This window comes from Gastrolobium bilobum, unplaced genomic scaffold (assembly GCF_033153095.1).
Source record: "Gastrolobium bilobum isolate Gb01-03AN ecotype WA unplaced genomic scaffold, APGP_CSIRO_Gbil_v1 utg46318, whole genome shotgun sequence".
Lineage (NCBI taxonomy): Eukaryota > Viridiplantae > Streptophyta > Magnoliopsida > Fabales > Fabaceae > Gastrolobium > Gastrolobium bilobum.
Window position 1 is genome coordinate 1 of NW_026896219.1, and position 23003 is coordinate 23003.

Below are 23003 nucleotides of genomic sequence, written 5' to 3' on the forward strand. Positions count from 1 at the left end.
AGAAGCTTTAGGAAAAGATCTTCTTGAACCTTAATGTTGATTCTGGGAAGATTCAACTAAACCTGCCGTAGCAACTCAGAAATGAGATAAACTCGTTGTAGCACTGTACGAAATTTGCAGGAATGCAAATATTTTTGTCATCCATGATTTGAGACATACCCAGAATTCTTTTAATACTCGTAAATCAGTTTCTTACTTCTAGATTACATTTTGATAACTGATACAGATTACAAAACTCTCGTGTTCTAAAAAAAAAAAAAAAAAACCAATTAAGTTCCAATTTCATAATCTTTAATTCAGAAAAATAAAAGGAAAAATATTTTGACCTGTTCCCTGAGAACGATAACTCTTTCTTTTGAAAAATTACTACCAAACAAAATGGCGCCGTTGCCGGGGAACGGTGTTTGATTTTATTTTCTTTTTGTGATTCTGTTTTAGACTTCTTGATTTTTATTTTTTTTATTTTTTTATTGAATCTTTTTCCTTTTTACATATTTTTCTTGTTATCTACTGACTCCAAATTCAAGTTCTTGTGAGATTTCTGCAGAATTCAATTTTGATTACAGTAACAAGCAGTATTACACAATTGTTGCCGAATTATTGAAGATGGCAGAATCGAACCATGGATCTGTTAATGGAGAAAACATCAATGGCAATGGAAATGGCAACCATGCTCTAGTTATGGTGGATGAAGAGCTTCCCATTGCTGAATATGCTATTCCATCACTTGATGGAGTAATTCCTGGTATAGTCCATCCTGGAGTGGAGGGGAATTTTGATCTCAAATCGGGGATGATACAGCTGCTGCAATCCATGACTCAATACCATGGATTACCCAAGGAAGATCCCCACAAGCATATTACAAAATTTATGAAAATTTCCTATACATTTTCTGTTCATGGAGTGTCCACAGATGCCATGAGAATGAGGCTATTTCCTTTCTCTCTAGCTGGGGAAGCAGAAGAATGGGTAGAAGATTTTCCTGCACAATCCATCACCACGTGGAAGGAGCTTGGAGAAGCCTTCCTTATGCGGTTTTTCCCACCCACAAAGGTGTGTGATTTGAGGGATGACATCACAGGGTTTAGACAGTATGTTGATGAGTCAATCCATGAGAGCTGGACTAGATTTAAGGGGCTGATTAAAAAGTGTCCTACCCATGGTCTTCCTAAGTGGGCTACCATTCAGATTTTCTATAGAGGATTGAGTCACCAAGGCAAAACTCACTTGGATGCTACTGCCAATGGAATGTTTTTATTAAAAAGGTATCCAGAGGCTTTTGAGACACTTGAGAGAATAAGCCAAAACAGCTGCCAATGGCCTGAACAAAGAGATGAAGCTCCAAAGAAGGCAGCTAGACTTTATGAAGTGACTAAAATAACTTCCATGGCAGCTGAGATGGCAGCAATGCATAACACTTTCAAGGTTTTAGTCAAGCAAATGGCTGAGACCAAACAGCAACCACCTGCTCAAGTGGCTGCAACAACACCAATCTGCTCACTTTGTTATGGTGCCCATTTGTTTGAAGAATGCCCAAGCAACCCTTCTTCAGCCTTCTATGTTGGTGACTATAACAGAAACTACAATAATAGAGGAAATTATAACCAAGACAGATGGCAGCAACAAGGTGGGAATTTTGGCCAGAATCAGGGCCAAAATTACCATCAAAATGTTGGAAATAGAAATCAGAATCAGCCCTTCCAAGGAGGGCAGCAACCTTATCAGCCAAAAGTCCCATTTCCACCCGGTTTCAACTCACAAATGCCTCAAGATCAGCAAGGGCAATCTAATGCAGAAACTCAGCCTCTTCTAAATGATCAGTGGTCAAACCGGATGCTGCAAAATCATGAGGCCATGCTTCAAAATCATGGAGCAATCTTAAAAAGCTTAGAGACACAAATGGGGCAGATTGCATCCTCTCTTACCAATAGACCGGTGGGAACTCTTCCTAGTGATACTGAAGCACCAAGAAGAGAGGGAAAGGAATTTTGTAAGGCTCTCCATTTGAGAAATGGAAGAGAGGTTGAACAGCCAGAGCATGTTATTAGGCCTTCTACTTTGAGGAAGTTGGCAGAAAAAAAATGTTCAACCAATTGAAGAAGAGGAAGAGCCTAATGTAATTGAAGTGCAAGATTCAGAAAACAACAAGGAGCAAGGTGATTTGGGCAAAACAGAAAAATCAGCACCTAAATCAAAGGAGCCAGCCAAACCTTTACAGCAAAATGAAAGCATTTCACCAAGATCAAGGGCAAGGCAGATTCCATTTGCACAAAGGCTTCAAAAACAGAACCAAGAGCAGCACTTTAAGAGGTTCTTAGACATCCTCAAGCAACTCCAGATCAACATTCCATTTGTGGAGGCCCTTCAACACATGCCAAGCTACATCAAATTCATGAAGGACATTCTATCAAGAAAGAGGAGAATAGAAGAGTTCGAAACAGTGGCACTTACCAAAGAATGCAGCAGCATTGTCTCTACAAAAGTACCTCCTAAAATGGAGGATCCAGGTTCTTTTACTATTCCATGTGTTATAGGAGATAGGTATATTGGAGAGCTTTATGTGACTTAGGCTCTAGCATTAATTTGATGCCTGCTTCTATTTTTAAGCAATTAGGAATAAAATATGCACCCACAATATTAACTCTCCAATTAGCTGATAGGTCTATTGTATACCCTGAAGGAAAAGTGGAAAATATTTTAGTAAAAGTGGAGAAATATATTTTTCCCAGCTGACTTCATTATCCTTGATTGTGAAGTTGATGAAAATATTCCTAATATAGTAGGAAGACCATTTTTAGCTACAGGGGGTGCAATGATAGATGTTAAAAAAGGAGAGTTAACAATGAGGGTAAATGATGACACTATGACCTTTAGTGTTTTTAAAGCCATGAAATATGTAGATGATGATGTTGATGATTGTTCTGCTATATCTGTAATTGATAATTTGGTTGCTGCCCATTTACAAGAAAATTTTGAAATAAATAACTCTGCATGTGATTCTGCCATTTTTGAATTTTATGAGAATAATGCATCTAATCATGATCATGCATGTGCATTGAAGTCTTATCCTACTAAGTTCTTTGGTGATAAACATTTTGAGTCCCTAGGACTTCATGAGAGAATCACCAAACCTCTTAAACCTTCCATTGTGGAACCACCTGAAGTGGAGTTGAAAGAACTCCCAACTCACCTTAAATATGCTTTTCTAGGAAGAGATAATACCCTCCTTGTAATTGTAGCTGCTGCCCTAAAAAATAATGAGGAAAATCAGCTCCTAAATGTGCTTAAAAATCACAAGAAAGCCATTGGTTGGACCATGGCTGATATTAGAGGCATTAGCCCTTTTTTTGTATGCATAGGATAAGGCTAGTTGATGAAAATGCCAGTTCTATTGAGCCTCAAAGAAGGCTCAATCCAACCATGAAAGAAGTGGTAAAAAAGGAAGTGATTAAATGGTTGGATGCTGGTGTGATATATCCCATTTGTGATAGTAGTTGGGTAAGTCCTTTGCACTGTGTCCCTAAAAAGGGAGGGTATCACAGTTGTGCTCAATGAAAAAAATGAGCTTATTCCAACTAGAACCATAACTGGTTGGAGAATTTGTCAAGACTTTAGGAAATTAAATGCAGCCACTAAAAAAGACCATTTCCTCTTACCCTTCTTAGATCAAATGCTTGACAAGCTTGCTGGCCAAGAATATTTTTGCTTCCTTGATGGGTATTCTGGTTATAACCAGATACCCTTAGCTCCAGAGGACCAGCATAAAACAACATTCACATGTCCATATGGCACATTTGCATTTAGGAGAATGTCTTTTGGGCTTTGTAATGCCTCTGCCACCTTTCAAAGGTGCATGACTGCCATTTTTAATGACATGATTGATGAGTATGTAGAAGTCTTCATGGATGACTTCTCTGTATTTGGAGATTTATTTGAAAATTGCTTGCTGAATTTGTCTAGAGTTTTACAAAGATGTGAGGAAACTAATTTGGTTTTGAATTGGGAGAAATGTCATTTTATGGTGCAAGAGGGTATAGTCCTATGCCATAAGGTTTCAAAATCTGGTTTAGAGGTAGATAAGGCTAAGATTGCACTCATTGAGAAGCTACCACCACCTAGAGATGTCAAGGGTGTAAGAAGCTTTTTAGGCCATGCTGGGTTTTATAGAAGATTTATAAAGGATTTCTCTAAGGTGGCTAAGCCCTTAAGTAGTCTATTGGAGGCGAATAAACCCTTTAATTTTGATGAACCTTGCTTGAAGGCCTTTGAAGAGCTAAAAACCAAACTGGTTTCAGCTCCCATAATTGTGGCACCAGATTGGTCCCTGCCTTTTGAGGTGATGACTGATGCTAGTGAGTGGGCCCTAGGTGCTGTGCTAGGGCAGAGGAAGGATAAGATTTTTCATTCCATCTATTATGCAAGCAAGGTCTTGCAAGGTGCCCAATTGAATTATACTGTGACTGAAAAAGAGCTCCTTGCAGTGATATTTGCATTTGAAAAATTCAGGAGCTATTTGTTTGGGGTTGAGGTGATTGTACACACATACCGTTCTGCAATAAAATACTTAATGGAAAAGAAAGACAGTAAGCCAAGGCTTATTAGGTGGATGTTACTCCTACAAGAATTCCAAGTAAAAATAGTAGATAGGAGTGGCACCCAAATCAAATAGCTGACCATTTATCTAGGCTTAAGTCCAATGAAACAGAACAAGATTCTGTACCAATCAGGGACATGTTCCCTGATGAATCTTTGTTAGCCATAAGTGCCTCAAGCACCCCTTGGTATGCTGATTTTGCCAATTACTTGGCTGCAGGTGTGATGCCTGATGATTTGAACCCACATAAGAGAAAGAAATTTCTCCATGATGTGCAATTTTATTTTTGGGATGAACCTCAATTTATTTAAAAAATGTGCAGATTAGATTTTGAGAAAATGTGTTCCAGAAATGGAGCAAAACCAAATTATGCACAGCTGCCATAGCTCTCCATATGGAGGTCATTATGGTGGGGTAAGGACTACTGCCAAGGTATTGGAATCTGGCTTTTATTGGCCAAGCATTTTTAAGGATGCATATACAATAGCTAGTAAGTGTGATAGGTGTCAGAGGACTGGCAATATCACACGTAGGAATGAGATGCCTCTAAATCCTATTCTTGAGGTTGAAGTGTTTGATGTGTGGGGGATAGATTTCATGGGTCCCTTCCCCCCTTCAAATGGTAATAAATACATTCTTGTAGCTATAGACTATGTATCCAAATGGGTGGAGGCAGTGGCCTCCCCCACTAATGAAACCAAAATAGTGTGCAAGTTCCTAAAGAGCTACATCTTTACAAGGTTTGGTACACCTAGATGCATAATTAGTGATGGAGGCAGCCACTTCATAAGTAGGCAGTTTGAGAGTCTCCTAACAAAATATGGTGTCAAACATAGGGTGGCAACACCCTACCACCCACAAACAAGTGGGCAGGTGGAGGTTACCAATAGGGAGATAAAGAAAATTTTAGAAAAAGTGGTTGTTTCTTCTAGAAAGGACTGATCACTAAAGCTAGAAGACTCCCTGTGGGCATATAGAACAGCCTATAGAACTCCAATAGGTTGCTCACCATATAGACTCATTTTTGGCAAGGCATGTCACTTACCATTAGAGTTGGAATACAAGGCCTACTGGGCTCTTGCAAGGCTGAATATGGATTACAAACAGTCCTCTGAAAATAGGTTGCTTCAGTTAAACAACTTAGATGAATTTAAAATGAACTCATATGAAAATGCTAAGTTGTACGAGGAAAAAATGAAACGATGGCATGATAATCTAATTCAGGAAATGTGTTTTGAGCCAGGCCAAAAAGTGCTATTGTTTAATTCTAGGCTTAAGCTTTTCGCTGGCAAACTGAAATCAAGATGGTCTGGTCCCTTTGAAATTGTAGAAGTTTTTCCACGTGGGGCAATAGAGATTCAATGTGCCAAAGATGGTAGGAGGTTCAAGGTAAATGGCCAGAGACTAAAAATCTATCAAGGTGAGCCTATAACCAGAGACAAGGCAATTGTTCCTCTGGTAGAGCCTTCTTAATCATTCCATATTTTGTTGTAGTAGCTTTTAGTTAGTTAGTTAGAAATTTTTTGTTTTGTCTTGTTTTGTTTTGTTTCGTTTTGTTTTGTATAAAGTCCGCATAAGTCTGTAGTTTGTCATATAGTTGTTGTAGTATAGATGCTATATAGGAGTCTTAATTTTTCTTTACTGTTTTGTATTAGTGCTGTCTTCATAAAAACCAATGCAGAATTTGTTCTGTGAAATAAAAATAAAAAGTTGATTGAGAGTTAAAATGGCTCTGCTGTGCTGAGTGAACATTTTAAGCTTGTGCAGATCACTAAGTTTGGGGTAGGAGTTAGCTACCTATGCTAAGCACAATTCAGTTCTTGGCCCATTAACTTGCACATACCCTGATATAAAATTTGTGTGTGCTGAGTGTTGACTTTTAAAAGAGGTAGTTTGTTCTGTTTGCTGTCCATTAAAAAATAAAATAAAGGGTGGTGCGTTGCAGCAAATAATTAAGTTTGGGGTGAGTGAATATTGGGAGCAACCCGTGACTTGAATGGAACTAATGTGTGCATTTGAGATTTAAATTGGAAAAAGAATAAACAAAAGAAAGGATAAGTTAATTTAGAGTGTGTGTTGGGCAAGTTTGCACGTGAAATAATAAAAAACTTGAGTTACTGGGTTAAATTTGCTTCACAAAGTATTCGCATGGATTGTTTTCTGAGTATGATCCATTTAATTTCATAGGTCCAGCAATATATTATTAGCAGAGCAACAATAGATGAGCCCATTAATAGAGTTCAAGAGAGCTAAGTATATGATGGGCTATACTACAAGTAGCTGAACCCAAATATAAAAAATTGAAGTGGGTTATATATATATTTATAAATTGGTGTATTATTCGTTGGCCCATTTTTTGTTTAAGCCCAATACATTCCTATGTACCTAAATATAAATTAATTTTTATCTGACAACGGTCAGATTCTTTTAATCGTCCTATCCTTTGTCTTCTTGACCCCAATCCGACCTGCACACATAGGATGAACTCTATTCGTGATCAAAATGGTGCTTTAACTCTGAATGGATACTTCAGATAATGGTTCAAACCATTAAATGAATTTTAGCTTTTTCTGAGCACTTTAAGACTAGACTGCACCAGTAAAAAAAAAACACATTCTCTTCATCCTTATCTACCTCTCCTCCACCGTTATTTTTTTTTTCCTTCTCTTCTCCTTTTCTTTTCGCAAAACCTTCACTGACCCATTTTGAAGGCCACGGTGCAGCATCATTTTAATTTTAATCATCTACAGCAGTTGAGCGAAATTATTGGTCGTCTGATTTGGTTGGAATTTTCACACCAACATCGCGATTCCTTCGTCAACCTCATCGATCTTTGTCGCCAGAAAGGGATTAAAGGTTTGATGTTTACAAAACCCTAACCCTCTCTTGCTTTGGGTTGTTTCATTAACCTCCCATTTGAGTCATACCAATGTATCGTTGATACTCTGGAGATTAAGCTAGGAGTCTGATTTGAAAATTTGGGTGTTCTGATTTATCATTATTTTTATTTTTATTTTTATTTTTATTTTTTCGAACCCGTGCCATCACCGATCTATTTTTTTTTTTTTACCTTTCGTGGATGGTCTTTTAAGTTGAGTTCTATTTCCTGAACATACCATGCTATTATCTTTGATGGATTCTCATTTAAAAAGGTACTGCTTTTCGGAAATTGCAAGAAGCTTGATCTAATAAAAGCTTGAGTAGTTTCATGTCTCTGTAAACCATTATTCTGTTTCGCTACACATTGATCCTCATTCAGAATTTTAATAATTTTAATAATTTATTTTTATTGTTTGGATTTGATTTCATGTGAGGAATTTTTACTTGTGTAATCCAATGTTTCACTTGCATGCTCTCTGTATGAGTTTATTGTTCTGTATTATTTGTTTAATGGTAAAATAGATGCCTGCGAAATATTTTATTTCTTTTCAAACTATACTTTTTATTTTAAAATATTTCACTCAACCTCCCAACCTCCCCTTACTATTCCATTATTCTCCCTTGGTATATATATATCAATCAAAACGTTACCATATCTCAATAAAAAAAAGGCAAGGTGTATAAATCAGTGATTCATTCAATTAACGATTTATTTATAGGTATGTGATGAGACTCAAATCGCCAATAGTATATATATTAGAATGTATCAAATTCATTTTGGTACAATGAGTCGCTGTGTTATGTGTTAAAGCTCTTTGATTGAGATTCTTCTATACATGCATACAGTCCTTGTCATCATACAAATCTCAGATGTGTGCTCATAGTGACCACCACCATCTGATTTAGGTGGTTGTCTACATGTTAAGTGGATAAACATGCTTATTTGGTTCAATTTATATGATTATTAATTTGTATTTGTCTTCCTTATATAACATTTTCTGCCATTTTATCATATAATCATGTTGTCCTAACACTGTAATTATTTTCTTTGCTGACATTTATGGGTACTAATTTGCTGACACTTTACCTTTGTGTTTCTTTTATTCACTGATTTATTATCCAGTGAACAATGGCACCAAACAAAAATACAAAAATAAAGCATGGAGCAGTAAAAGGTAAAGCAGTTCACATACAAGCAACTCGAAGTTCATCAGCAGCTAGGCCTTCTTCTTCTGAACTTCTAGTTTCTGAAAGAGTTTCTCAACGTCTCAAGGAGCTGGATCAAGCCAAATTAAAAATTCATTATGAGAGAGGATTCGACCTATCTGATACAAAAGGAGCATATATGGAACATTTTGTCTGGCAACACGTCACGCCATGGCAATGGGAAGTCTTTGCTAACCATCCATCTGTTCAGGTGCCCATAGAGTTGGTTCACGATTTTGTGGCCAACTTCCCGGATGAGGAGGCACCACATGCAGTCCTAGTTAGAGGAAAACTGGTGGACATATCCCCAGCAAAAATTCAGGAGGTGTACAACCTCAAAATTTCAGATTACAACTGGTTCCTGAAGCTTCTCTCAGATAGAACTCGGACTGAGGTTTATTCTTTAATGGCACGGACGCTCACTAGAGATGACTCGACACAATGGGATTCTGAAAAGATGCTGACAACGGATCTTACAAAGGAAGCTCAAGTTTGGGCGAAATTTGTTAGACATCGCATTTTTCCCAAGCTCCACATGATTCACTTATCAACTAGGGTTGGTGTAGTGGTTTATTGCATTCTTCAAGGTCCGCCTTTTCACCCAGATCGGCTTATACATCAAGAATTGTGTGAGAATTCAAAGAGGACATCAGGACCGTTCTACTTCCCATGCTTGGTGAAGTTATTGTGTGATGCTGCTAGAGTGCCTTCTTCCTCCCAAGATGGAACACTGGTCTCCATCCCTAACTCACCAATGAATGAGATATGCTTGAAGAGGATAGCTGAGTCAAGCCTACGGAAGAAAAGAAAAACATCTTCTGCTCCGCCTTCTCAAGGAGCAGCTAAAGGAAAGGTTTCAGCTATGGAGGAGCGAATTGAGAAGCTGGAAAATCTCATTAAAGGGCTCCTCACGTACATAAAAAATACGAGAAAATGTTGTGCAGCTTCATACAGAGAAACTTTTCCTGATGAAGACTTTCCTGAGATTCCAGAACATTTATTTCAAGGTCACCTCCATGAAAGAACTTCTAAGGCTGCCGAACAAAATTCAGATGAGTTGGTTGATCTGGATGACACCTTTTCTGAAAGCTGAAATCTCTTGTTGGTACCCAGGTTCTTTATTTATTTAATTATTTATTTATTCATTTTTCATTTTATTGTTTTTATATATTTATGTTCTGCTGTGAGGACCCAACTTAATTTTAAGTTTGGGGTGATTTTGTGATTATATGTTGTTACCAATAATCTTTCTAGTATTTGCTGATTGGTGCATAAAAATGATATAAATATATATGTTTTGTATGCTGGATTATCTGAGTGGTAACTTGGAAATAATTTATAGCCTGATGTGTTTAACATTATCACTGATTAAGTATAGCCACATTTAATTAAATTAATTCCAAATCAATTAAGGATCTAACTTAGTTGATCAGTATTTATATAAGCTAAAAATCAAATTACATGCCATAAATTTTTTTTTGTGATCCCTGATTTGCTGATTCACTGATAAACCACTAGATTAACAATCCATGTGAGATATTTGAACCTAAACACTCTATTCTTTTGTGAGTGGTCATTGTGTATTGATGTTTTGAATACTGCACTCTGTTTGGATAACTAATATGCTATTTCTGTGTGATTAGGGCATTGTTTCTGAATGTGTAGCCTAGGGCCAAAAGCCTCACCCTTTAATTATATCCCTTGGTCCCTATATTTGAGCCTGAAACCTTTCTTTTCTGATCATGTATCCTGATATTGTGAGCCAAATTCCTTGTCCACCCTATATAGTTATCTTAGTATTTAGCTAATTATCATTAGCTCAGAAATACAATAAGCTAAATGAGGCAAAGGGGAATTGGTTGTAAAAAAGAGAAGGGAAAGAAAAAGAAAAGAGGATCACGAGGTAAAAAATCGAAGAAAAAGGGGAACAAGTGATTTTATAAAAAGAGTTCTCTGTTTTAAAAAAAAATAAAAAGAAAAAAAGAAAGGAGATCTCTGAGCTTGCCGTTTAAAAAAAAGGGGGAAAGGCAAAGGTAAAAAAATTGTGAAAGTGATCAATAAAAAAGAGAAAGAAGTTATACAAAAGGGAGAAGAGAGTCACTAATTTCCCTTTGTCTTGTTTAGGCAAAAATCAGAAAAAGCTAATGAGGATTAGTTAGACACAAAAGGGTTAGCTTAATTAGCCAAGTGACTAGAAAAACAAAGATCCTAGCCCTGCCTCATTACAAGCCTTAAAGACCCTTTGATGGAGGTAGCATATTGGACTTCAAGTTTCTAAATGGTAGTGTAGGTTGAAAGCATTCATGCATGATGATAATGAGTGAACTCCCTTATAAACAGGAGAGAGTGTGATTGATTGAATGTATCTGGAAAGGAATTCAGTGGAATGTCAATTGAATCATTTTAAGTTAAGGGTTGCAACTGAATGAATGAGCATAAATTTTTGTTTAAATGCTTATGTAATTGTTGATTGACTGGAGTTGGATGATTAATTTGTTGTAGGAATTGGTTGGCATTAAGCCTGGTCAATGCTTAAGAAGTGTGATGTTTTGCACAGATGGTTGATTAATTTAACTGAGTTATTGAAATTAAATCTGTGTTGATATGTAACTATTTTTTTTTTGTTAGCTAACAGGCTAAGTTATGAGTGAAGTTTGTCTGATTACTTGAGGGCAAGCAATTAATTAAGTTTGGGGTACCCTGAGTATGATCGGAATTATTTTAGCTGTGACAGCTTGGTACTCCGAAATTTAAAACCAACCAACATACAAATATTATTAAGAACGACGTAGCTTTGAATTCCTCACTGCACCTGAGGATACGTCGGAGCGGAACTCTTTTCCTCAAGCTAAAATAAGGTTTATTAAATTATTTCTCTTCTTAATCATATTTATATTTTAGGGAGAAAAGCAAATATTTTTAAAATCTATTAATAATTCGCACAATTAATTTAAGCTAACCGTTTTTAAACGGATGTGTCCGGGGTGCAGTGGGATTAAGTTTCCACCCTTCCTTGCGCATAATTAGACTCCCGAACCTTTGATCTATAATTTTAAAGACCAGTTTGCAATAGAGGTTTTCCAATTTTTCCAAAGTAAATAAAATTGGTGGCGACTCCATTGTTTTTAATTTTTTTAAATTTTGGGTCGTTACATGTAGATAGAAGATGTTTCAGACATGAATATAGTTGTAGAATATGTTTAGAAATTGTAACACCCTGTGTTAACCCAGTTTGTTAACATGTCATCGTATTAAGCCACGCTTAATTCAAAAATGCGGAATAACTTTTTCTTTCAATTATGACGTTATTATCATTACCAAGATGAATTACTTAATTCGTTTCCAAAACATTGCCTGTATGTAAATTGCAAAATGACAGCTACCTGAAATACCTCATATATGAAATGTGTATCTACTCACGAATCTACAACACGTAGTCCGGAGAATATCCTGATAGATTATACAACTTAAAACATAAAGTCAAATCAACGTGGCATGGACAATCCTCATGCTCACCAAATAAGGCAACAAAGCCCAACATAGTCTCAACTCATAAAACATGAAGAGTAAATTAAACATAAACAGCATCCAACATCCAGTCATGTCAGTATACAGCATATAACAATCAACTAAGCTCCGGCCTCCTGCCGCTAGAGGTCTCAACCCCATCATTACTTGAACCTGAAATAGTGCCCCAAACGTGGGGTGAGATCTCTAAATAGAAATCTCAGTAAGACAAGGGGTCCTCAAGGATCTTCCACCCCAAGCTCACTTACATGTGCAATATAAGTTCTAAAAGCAGTTCAACAGTATAAGTTCCAAAATCAGTGCAATGCAGCAGATAATCATGTCATGTGTGTTATAACTATTCTACTGATCAGAGAAGTGCAGGAATACGTCTATTACCCACACAGTATCAGCCCATGCTGTACCAGCCCATGTTGTATTCGCCCACAGGATCGCCCCATGGCCTCCTGTGTAGGCGTCACACGGCATACATATCGTAAAGCATTTGCACTTTTTTTTTTTTTTTGTAAATAGCATTTGCACTTAACAGCTCCATAGCATATCAATAAAACAGTAAATGAAAACACATCATGCATATAACCATCCCCCCATGGGACATGGTAGAACAAACAATGGCTAAACCGAGGACACGAAAGTTGTAACACCCTGTATATATCCGGTAATGTTATCATACTATCGTATTAAGCTGCGCTTAATTAAAAATTGCAGAATATCATTTTCTTTTCAATTATGATGTCATTAATCATTACCAACTTGATTACTTAACCATTTTCAAAACATCGCTTGTATGTACATTACAATAAACAGCTAACTGAGATACCTCATTAATTAAAATAACATAAGTATGTCTCTAGTCACGGAGCTACAACACGTAGACCGGACCAACTAGCAGTTTATAGAACTCAAGCTAAAAGTACTAACAAAATAGTGGCATGGACAACTCCCATGCTCACCCAAATAAGGCAACAAAGCCCAACATAAGTCTCAACTCAACATAATCATAAATAATAGAAATCATAAAACGCATCCAATTCAGTCATGCCAGCATAATAAACAGCAATAAACATCAACTAAGCTCTGGCCTCCTGCCGCCAGAGGCATCAGTCCCTATACTACCTGAACCTGAAATAAGCATTCCCCAAACGTGGGGTGAGATCTCTAAACAAGAAATCTCAGTAAGGCAAGAGGTCCTCAAGGATCTTCCACCCCAAGCTCACTTACATGTGCAATATAAATTCAAAAGCAGTTTATCATCATCAGTTCTAAAATAGTGCAATACAGCAGATAATCATGTCATGTGTGTCAATTCTATTCTATTGGCCAGAGAAATGCAGAATTTATATACGCCAAATACCCACACTAATGCAAGATGCCACTTGCACCCCACCCACAGTGTCACCGTCTTGTATGACGCCACATACTCAGGCTAATCGTCAGAGTGGAACAACACATGCATATTAAAAGCCATTACACATTAAGCTCAACAGCATTCCAAATATATCAAAGCATGTAACACAGCATGCATATAACCATTCCCCCATGGGGCACGGTGGAACTACACAATGGCTAAACCGAGGACGCGAAAGCTTACCTCTTAAGCAATCAATCCAAGTCAAGTCTACACAAGCTCAATTTCCAAGCACAGCAGATCACAATCTGATTTAGGACCAGCAAGCATATCAACATTCATAGCTCAATAGCATAAACATAAAGACTACGTTTTCCTTTTACGTTTTATATCTTAAGGCTTCCTACAAAGCCATAAGCCCTCAATCCCTTGATTCTGACTTAGTTAAATATTTACAGAAGTTCAACTCCATCAAAATAGGGTCCACAAACCCATAGCTCAGCTCTGTATGAACAGTACCTTACTGTTCCACGAAATCCTAGGATATCCGAATATATGTCGGGGGTATATTTATCGACCAAATATCCGGATATTTCGCGACAGAATGCAGTTTCTGCATTTCGCGAAGATATCCAACAAAGGTCCAACTTTTACCAATTAAATGCGTTCAAGACTCCATCTTTAGGTCTATACAGGTTAATACACATGTTAGTTACTTGCTTAACCCATTTACATGCAAAGACCACCTTTAAATCATTTAAACTCATGATCAAGGTTAGGCAACTCACCAAATCTTCAAACTCAGAAATGGAAGGCTTTTGGAGCTCACAACCAACTCCAAAGGTTTTGACTTGGTCCCAAAACGAAAATGCTCCACCAAAGGTTGGTTCTTTCAACTCAAAGGTCACTACTTGGACCTCCAAATGCCATGACCAAGGCTACTGATGTGCCTCTAGCAGGTGTAGTTTTCTGTGTTAAAATTGATAAGAATTGAGTCATAAAAGAGCAATTTAAATACATATTTGCTAATTATATTGGTTCTTTCTTTGTCAATAATATTTCTCACCTATTGGTTGTGTTTATACAGGTAAAGGAGTAAAAATTACAAGTTATTAAAAGCCTGTTTACGCAACTCCACACGGATGTATCACAGTACAATGGACAGAAACATAGCGCGGACCGGCACCACACTGGCGCGAGCCCGTGTTAGTTTACGAACTCTACACCGGAGGCCTGCAAGTGGCACCAACTGGCGCCACATTTGAGCCACCTAGCGCCAGAAGAAACAAGTCACAGTGGAGTGGCGCCTACTAGCACCAAAAGTGGCGGATTGATTTATGGTTTTTCGTTTATATAAAATGTCTTTATCTCTATCCTGTGTGTATTTATATTCTCTTTATTAGAATTGATCAATCTGATAGTTGAGGATAGTTTGAGGGTTAGAAGCCTAGATAAGAATATTGGGGTTTTCATCCTGAAAGGGGGTAGGATAACGGTTCGTATGCATGCTAGGAATAGATGTGTATTGAATTGCGGATGCCTAAATTATTGAGTTCATTGCTTAATACCATGAGGAACATGAAGGAATTGGGGTTCCAATTGGGTTTAAAGGGTTAACCTTGCAAGGAATTGAGGGTTAACTATTAATATCTTTTAGATAATAATTTATCCAAGTAAATTTATAATTGAATATTGTAAATCAATCCAGAGTAAGAAGTGGGGATCATATGGTGAGTGTATCCTAGCTACAATGCTTTTCTCCTTTTTACAAATCAATTCATTCTTATTCTTATTTTTATTCTTCAATATAAAAATACAAAAACAAGTCTTTACTTTTAATTTTACTCAAATCGACATTATTTGTCACAAACAAACCCTTTTGAACTCTTCCATTCTTGAAAGGAATATTAATTGATAAACGATCACAATCCCTGTGGAGACGAACTTTACTTACTATTATATTACTTGTACGATCGGGATACTTGCCGGGAAGCATCATGTTTTTGGTGACGTTGCCAGGGATTGGCATATCTTTTATCAATTAATTTTAATTTTTAAGATTGGATTTTTATTTTATTTTTATTTTTGATTTCTCTGTGATTCTTGATCAGTGCTATTAATCCCTTTTCTGAGTTGTATGCGAGGTAAAGATCCAGAATTTCCACTTAACTTGGAGATTACAAAAACAAAAAAGAGAAACAGGAAACTTGCTCGGAAGAAGCTTGCATTCAACGAGTTGGGAATTCTGTCTGAAAAAGCACACAAGATGGCAGGGAATAATGAAGCGGACAATCCACTTATGGACACCATTCTTACGCCACTATTTAACAGGCTCAATTCAAGTATTGTCCATCCTGAAGTTGGCAACAATAATTGGGAGCTCAGGTCTGATAATATTCGACTGGTGGAGAGAGCTCAGTTTGGTTGAGAGGATGATGAAGACCCTCATAGGTTCATAAACAGATTCCTGATGATCTGTGACTCGACTAAACATCCTCAAGTGTCCAATGATGCAGTCCGACTGAGACTGTTTCCTTTTTCTCTTAAAGGAAAAGCTTTGAATTGGTTGGAGAGGCAGCCTGCGAAAAGTATTCCATCATGGGAGAATTTATCAAACAAGTTCTTTGCGGAGTTCTTCTCGATGGAAAGATACAATCAAATGGTGAATGATATCACCAATTTCACTCAAGTTGAGGGTGAAACTATGTGTGCAGCCTGGAACCGGTTCAAAGATCTAATGAAGAGGTGTCCTCATTACCCCATGACCAATGGTGATCAGGTCCGGATCTTCTTCAACGGTTTTAAACCGGAAATTCGGATGGTTCTGAATGGTGCAGCGGGTGGCACGATCAAATCCCTAAGAGCAAATGAGACTCTTGAGTTGATCGAGAGGATGGCTTCCAATGAAAATAAAGTGTTGTCAGCAAAGCATAGGAGAGGTATGCTTCAACTGGAAGGTAATGATGCGATGCTAGCTGAAAACAAATTATTTTCTCAGCAGATAGCAAACTTGGCCTCAAGGCTTGACAAGATGCAGCTTGTTGGTGTTCAGACTAAAGTTGCTGCTGTTGTGTGTGAATATTGCCAGGACAATCATGAGTCTAACGAATGTCCTTTGATGCCTTCGGATTCACCTCAACAAATGCAAGTGAATGGAATTTGGTATGATCAGAGACCTCCACCACAAAATATTCTGAGGAAACAGAATTTTCCTTCTGGGAGCAGTAATTTTCAGAGGAGGGTGCAAGGAACTGGTCTTGATTACAAATCAAATAACTTCTTGCAGCCTCCACCAATCCAACCCAAGGAACCTTCTGATTTGGAGAGGTTAGTTGGACAAATGGCTCAACACTCTAGTGCTTTCATAGAGGAGACAAGGGCCAATACCAAGAACACACAGGCTTCTATCAGAAATTTGGAGAATCAAATTGGCCAACTGGCAAAACAAATGGCTAATAGAACTCCAGGTACCATCCCTAGTAACACAGTTACCAATCCGAAGGAAGATTGTATGGCCATCACAATTAGAAGCGGTAAAGTACTTCCATCTCCTGAAGTTGAAAAGAAGCTAGATACTGCAGGTGAGCCCGAAAAAGAAAAAGAAATTGAAAAACCTGCTGAAGTGGAGAAGGCAGTTGAAAAGAAGAAATTTGAGCTGAGTCCTGAATATGTGAGAGCCATGGCACCTTATCCTGAAAGATTCAAGAAGGATGCTCAGAAACAACAGTATGACAGATTTCTTGATATCTTCAAGAAGTTGCATATAAATATCCCTTTTGCTGAAGCCTTGGCTAGCATGCCAAATTATGCCAAGTTCATGAAGGATTTGTTGTCAAGGAAGCACAAGTTGCAAGAGTGCCAAACTGTAGCACTTACTGAGGAGTGCAGTGCCATCTTTACAAGGAAATTTCCTCCTAAGCTTCGTGATCCTGGGAGTTTCAATATTCCTATTGAAATTGGGAACACTAAAATTGGCAGAGCATTATGCGATCTTGGGGCTAGCATTAATTTGATGCCCCTTTTGTCTGTAAATCCTTGGGGATCACCAAATTGAAGCCTATTTTGGCATCTCTTCAACTTGCTGATAAGTCTTTAAGGAAGTCTAGTGGTATTATTGAAGATGTTCTTGTTAAAGTGGACAAGTTCATCTTCCCTGCTGATTTTGTGGTGTTGGACATGGAAGGGGAAACTGAGATGCCTCTTTTGCTGGGTAGACCTTTCTTAGCTACATCTCGTGCAATGATTGATGTTGAAAATGGGAAGCTCGAGCTAAGAATGAATGATGAGACTGTTACTATCAACGTCTTTGATTCTATAAAACAGTCTTCTCACAAAGACGATTGTTTTAGTCTTGAAGCACTGAAGGAACAGGAGACTGGTTTGGAAGATAAAGATCTCTCTTCCCGTACCCACAAAATTCTCAATAAAGATGATGACAAACCTGGGAGGAAACCCCAAGGGAGGCGTCATCCTATACTGAAGAAGGTACTGAAAAAGGAGGTGGTCAAACTTTTTGATACTGGTTGGATGATGTGTGCGGATCACCGACAAATAAAGGCCTAAAAAAGAAGAGTCTTTGACAAGAGACACTGAGACTCTATTTCTCAGAAAAATCAATGCTTCAAAGAGTTCTTAACATGGCTTCATGGTTTGGACCAAATCTGGGAATGATGGTCTCATACACCAAGGCATCCAGTACCACCGGATCCTCTATTTGCTGAGTCATCCCATGCTGCTGAGGGGGATGACATGGATGATTGATATCTCCTTGCTGACGGAGATTTTGTATATTAGTTTATTTTTCTGTTTCGTATTTTTAGTTACTTTGTGTTGGTATATTTCTCTCTGATGTTTTAATGTGTGCATTATAGTTCATCCTATATGCCACTATTTGTTCCATTGTGCAGGTTTTTCTTCCTCCTTGTGGTTTAATTATTGCTGAGGACAGCAATTCTCTAAATCTGGGAATGGTAGGCTTGCATCTTAGAACTGCAATTCTTCTATCAGGGGAGATATTCTAACTCTTTTAATTTTTTTAGTTATTTTTTGTAGTTAATTTGTGTGCTATGTATATAAAAAAAATTTGAAAAAGTTTTCTGAGCAAGTCCCAGGTTTAGATATGCTTCCCCTAGTTAACTTCACTGATTCATAATAGAAAACATGTTTTGTATGAACTTCTGGCATGGTATTGTATGGGCATGAGTAGATTTCATGATTGCTCGTTTGTCTGAATTTTGTGCTTGAATGATTAATGATGCCTGATATTTCTTTTGGAAGTCTAGCTTGACATCATAGCTGGTGAGGTTTTGTGCTTAAACACTTATTTTATTTTGAGAGACGTCACTGTGATAGCAGTCTAGAACTTGCTCTGTTTCTCTGAGATGCATGCATTGATTGAAATGATTAAGGCAATTTTATTTTGTTAGCCATGGCCAGATAGCCCACCTGTTTGATTTCTCCATTGTTAATCCCTTTGAGCCTGAGCCTTTTTGTTCATAATTCTTGCTGATTGCTTAGCCATATTCCAATTGTCTTACCTTTGTTGAGATTGCTTAGCCTGGTCCTGTTAAATCTTTCATGAACTTCACGTAATTGGGCATGTTCTCCAAGGCTTCAGCAAACGGGATATTAATTTGCAGCTTCTTGAAAATATTAAGGAACCTGGAGTACTGTTGCTTTTGAATTTCTTCTCTGAACCTCTGTGGATATGGAATCTTTGCATAAGGTGAGAGCTCCAATGGCTTTTCTTGCCTTTCTTGAGTTTCTTTTTCTCCCATTTGAACTCTTTCTTTTCATTAAGAGTTTTCTCTGCAGCAGATTCTTTAGCAACTTCCTTTTCTTTTTCCTTTTCAGTTGCAGGTTCATCATCTTTATTTTTCTCAACTGAAGGCTTTACCACAGGTTCAATGGTTTTCTCACTCATAGTAGTAATTGCATTGCAGTGTTCCCTACTTGGATTTGGAATAGTGTTACCTGGAAAAGTTCCTTGAACTCTTTCAGTGAACTGCTTTAACAATTGACCAATTTGAGTTTCTAGATTCCGGATAGAGGCTTCTTGATTCCGGAATGAGGCCCTTGTCTCTTGCATAAAGGCTGAAGTATCTTTTCTGAAAGCATTGGTACTTTGAACGTAGTCTGATGTGGTCTTGGATAGTTGTGCAAAGGCCTTCTCCCATTCTGATGTGTTTCCTTGTTGTGGAGGTTGTTATTGCACCGACATAGGAGGATTCAGCTGATGGTTCGAACTGTAACTAAATCCCGGGTGTTGATTTTGATTTTTATTTCTCCACCCTTGATTCTGGTTATTGTTGTATTGGTTCCTCTCCGGATTATATGGAGCCTTTTGATCATGCCAGATTCCGTTAACATCTGCAGTTTCGGTGCCCTGCAGTCTTCAGTAGCATGAGCACCTACACAAATATCACAAGTTATTTGAATATTATTAACAGCAGAGACTTGAGAACTGGTAAATTGCTTTCTGAGAGCATCTAGTTGTTCTTGTTGTTTCTTGTTAATTTGTATAATCTGTTCATTCTGAGCTAAGATGGCATCATAGCCATCAAGCTTCATAATCCCCGCTCTTCTCTGTGGTACTGGAGCATTATCGTACTCCTGAGAGGCTAAAGATTCTAGTAATTCCAAAGCTTCCTCTGGAGTTTTTGTTTTTAAGGACCCTCCTGATGCAGCATTCACCAATGTTCTTGTGTTGGGTGTCATCCCTTGCAAGAAAGTTCTCGCTTGCTCCCAGGCTTCAATGCCATGTTGGGGACACTTCCTGAGTAGTCCTTTAAATCTTTCTCATGCTTCATATAGAGATTCATTTTCTTTTTGTTCAAAAGAAGTGATATCCGCCTTGAGCTTTGCCATTTTCGAAGATGAGAAAAATTTCTCTAAAAATTTTGTTCCCAAGTCGTCCCAGTTGGTGATGCTTTCTGGAGGTAATGACTGCAACCATCCTCTCGCATCATCTTTAAGTGAACAAGGGAACAATCTGAGCAAAATAGCATCCCGAGACACCCCATTCATCTTCAAGGTATCACATTATAGCAAGAAGTTTTCAAGATGGATGTAAGGGTCTTCTGTGCTTCCTCCGGCAAACTGGTCTTTTTGAATCAGTTGCAATAATGCAGGCTTGAGTTCAAAATTATTAGCATCCACGTTTGGTCTAACAATGCTCGCCGTCTGTGAAACTCGAGCAGGAGTCATGTAATCTCCTAACGTTCTCGGAGGTGGTGGAGGTACATTGTTGTCTCCCATTGCTTCTTCTCTTGGTTCTGTTGAGCTTGAAGCTTCTTTCTCTTGTTGTCTTCTTTCTTTAGAAATTTCTCTGTTTCTTTTTGCTGTTTTCTCTATCTCCGGGTCGAATAACAAGGAATCGGTGTCATCGGTACCTCGCATAAACCAGAAAACAGATTATGAAAAAAAATAAAACTGAATTTAAATAACAGAAAATAAGGTCCAATCTAAAGACTTAATAGCTACTATTAATGTTGAAATAGTAATCCCCGGCAACGGCGCCAAAAACTTGTTGCTACTCCCGGCAAGTGCACCGATCGTACAAGTAATATAATGATTGAATAAGAGATCGTTCCCACGAGGATTATACTCAAGCACTAATTCACTATCGCAAATTTAGTTGGACAATCAAAGTTGTATTTGGAAACAGAATTTGAGTTGAAAAATTAAAATATTAAAACTAATTGATTGCAAGAATTAAAAGCAAGAAAGTAAAGATTTGAATAAACTGATAAAATAAAAATGTAGCTAGGGTTTCGATTTCCTTCAATCTCTTTATTACGTTTGAATTCCTTCCTTACGTTAATCGTCCTTAGTATCAATCTAATCAATTCTTTCGCATGTAATTAGGGCTCAATCCCTTGTTACCCTAAAACCTTTACAATCTTGAAAGAACTCTAGTTCCCCGGTTATTCCCCCAAGAATGCAAGCATTGAGTTCAAGAATCTTAAAGATTACGCAAACTCTATGTCTATCCCTAGAATCATAAAGCGTACGATGAAATTGTCAGATAAGGATCACACACCAACATTCCTATTGTCATACATTTACCTATGATCATTATATAATATTCAAGCCTATATAAAGCATTAAAAACAGATAATTTCATTCATGATATAAAGGAAAATTAACATACGAATTGTTCAACGTATAATAAATCGATTAAATTCCATCTAACCCTAACTACTTAAAGAACTAGCCAGACATAACAATATCAAGAATGAAAGATAATATAAAAGCTCCCCCAAACTCCATAGGTGATTGGTGAATCTTCAATATCTCCAGTGCAGACTTGATGTTGATCCGTCTCTGCCGCTCACGAACATGAACTGAGTGTTTCTCCGCGTTCCCTCTGCCTCCAAGCACCAAGAGTTGTTTTGCAATATCCAAAGTTATGTATTCTGGCCCCCAAATGTGTTATTTATTGGCCAAGAGTTCGTATCCTAGTTGAATACCTCGTATGGGCCTAAGTTGGGTTTCTGGGGCGCTTAAGCTTGGTCATTCGCGCTTAAGCCCCCTAGAACGGTGCCTGCAGGATTCGCGTTGCGCGCTTAAGCGCGATGGAGGGCGCTTAAGCGCGCTCCTCGAGCTGGAATTTTCTTCTTGCAACGCGCTTAAGCCCTGAGTTGGAGGCTTAAGCGCCCAAAGGTCGAGGCTTTTTGCGTTTTTATGGAGCTTAAGCTTCGAAATGGGGGCTTAAGCTCCTATAGGCAGAGGCTATTTGCTTGTTTAGGAGGCTTAAGCTTCAAGATGTGGGCTTAAGCCTCCTCTCTCAACAACTTGATAGGATCTTCAAATCTTCTTGTTTTGATCTTCATCTATCATCTCTTCTAGTTGTGATTCCAATCTTCAAATTTGCCTCCTTTTATCTTAAAAAAAAGGGGCCGACCCAGTTCAAATACCCACTTCGTGAGTGTCTGGGGAAGGGAATACTCTAGGCAGTCTTTCCCGTGCTTTTTGCAGAGAGGCTGATTCGAACCCGCGACCTGACACACCACGGCAAGCAAGCTTACCGCTGAGCCAAGCCGGCCCTTCAAAATTTAAATTTATATTAAATCCCTTCAAAATAACAAAGATAATTCATTTAATTAAATTTCAGATAATGTTCATGATTATCATATTAAAACCCTAGTTTTTGATTTGTTCAACTTGATAATTTATATTATTTTAGTCTATAAAACAAGATAAACTAAAGGTTGAGGCTGTTTTCCCTTGTCTATAATGCTTGAGGCTGTTTTCCCTTGTCTTTCTTTGCGATTGAAAGTTGAAACGTCCGTTTTCTTGCTGTTTATCACTTAAGATTGTTTTGGAAGTTCAATGATTGATTGATCTGGAACTTTCTTAATAGAAGCTTCTTGTTTTTTCTTCCAGGATTTTATGTGGTGTACGTGCCATTGCCAACACTTTCCATATATAACTAATGGTTGTTGA

At 37.8% G+C, this 23003-nt stretch overlaps 2 protein-coding genes and 2 non-coding genes across 4 annotated transcripts; 3 read left to right on the plus strand and 1 right to left on the minus strand.

Moving 5' to 3' along the window:
* Window positions 1-606: 606 nt before the first annotated feature.
* LOC133298298 (uncharacterized) lies at window positions 607-2569 on the plus strand. Its single transcript, XM_061497564.1, has 2 exons — window positions 607-2022; window positions 2075-2569. Exons 1-2 carry the CDS (start codon window positions 607-609, stop codon window positions 2567-2569), a joined length of 1911 nt encoding a protein of 636 aa, XP_061353548.1.
* A 3117-nt stretch (window positions 2570-5686) lies between these two features.
* On the plus strand, window positions 5687-6067 carry LOC133298302 (uncharacterized). Its single transcript, XM_061497570.1, has one exon. It carries the CDS (start codon window positions 5687-5689, stop codon window positions 6065-6067), a length of 381 nt encoding a protein of 126 aa, XP_061353554.1.
* A 10146-nt stretch (window positions 6068-16213) lies between these two features.
* On the minus strand, window positions 16214-16319 carry LOC133298312 (small nucleolar RNA R71). Its single transcript, XR_009749780.1, has one exon. It is a non-coding gene; the product is annotated as a small nucleolar RNA R71 (small nucleolar RNA).
* Window positions 16320-20310: 3991 nt separating this feature from the next.
* Window positions 20311-20417, plus strand: LOC133298311 (small nucleolar RNA R71). The gene has a single exon (XR_009749779.1). It is a non-coding gene; the product is annotated as a small nucleolar RNA R71 (small nucleolar RNA).
* The last annotated feature ends 2586 nt before the right edge of the window (window positions 20418-23003 follow it).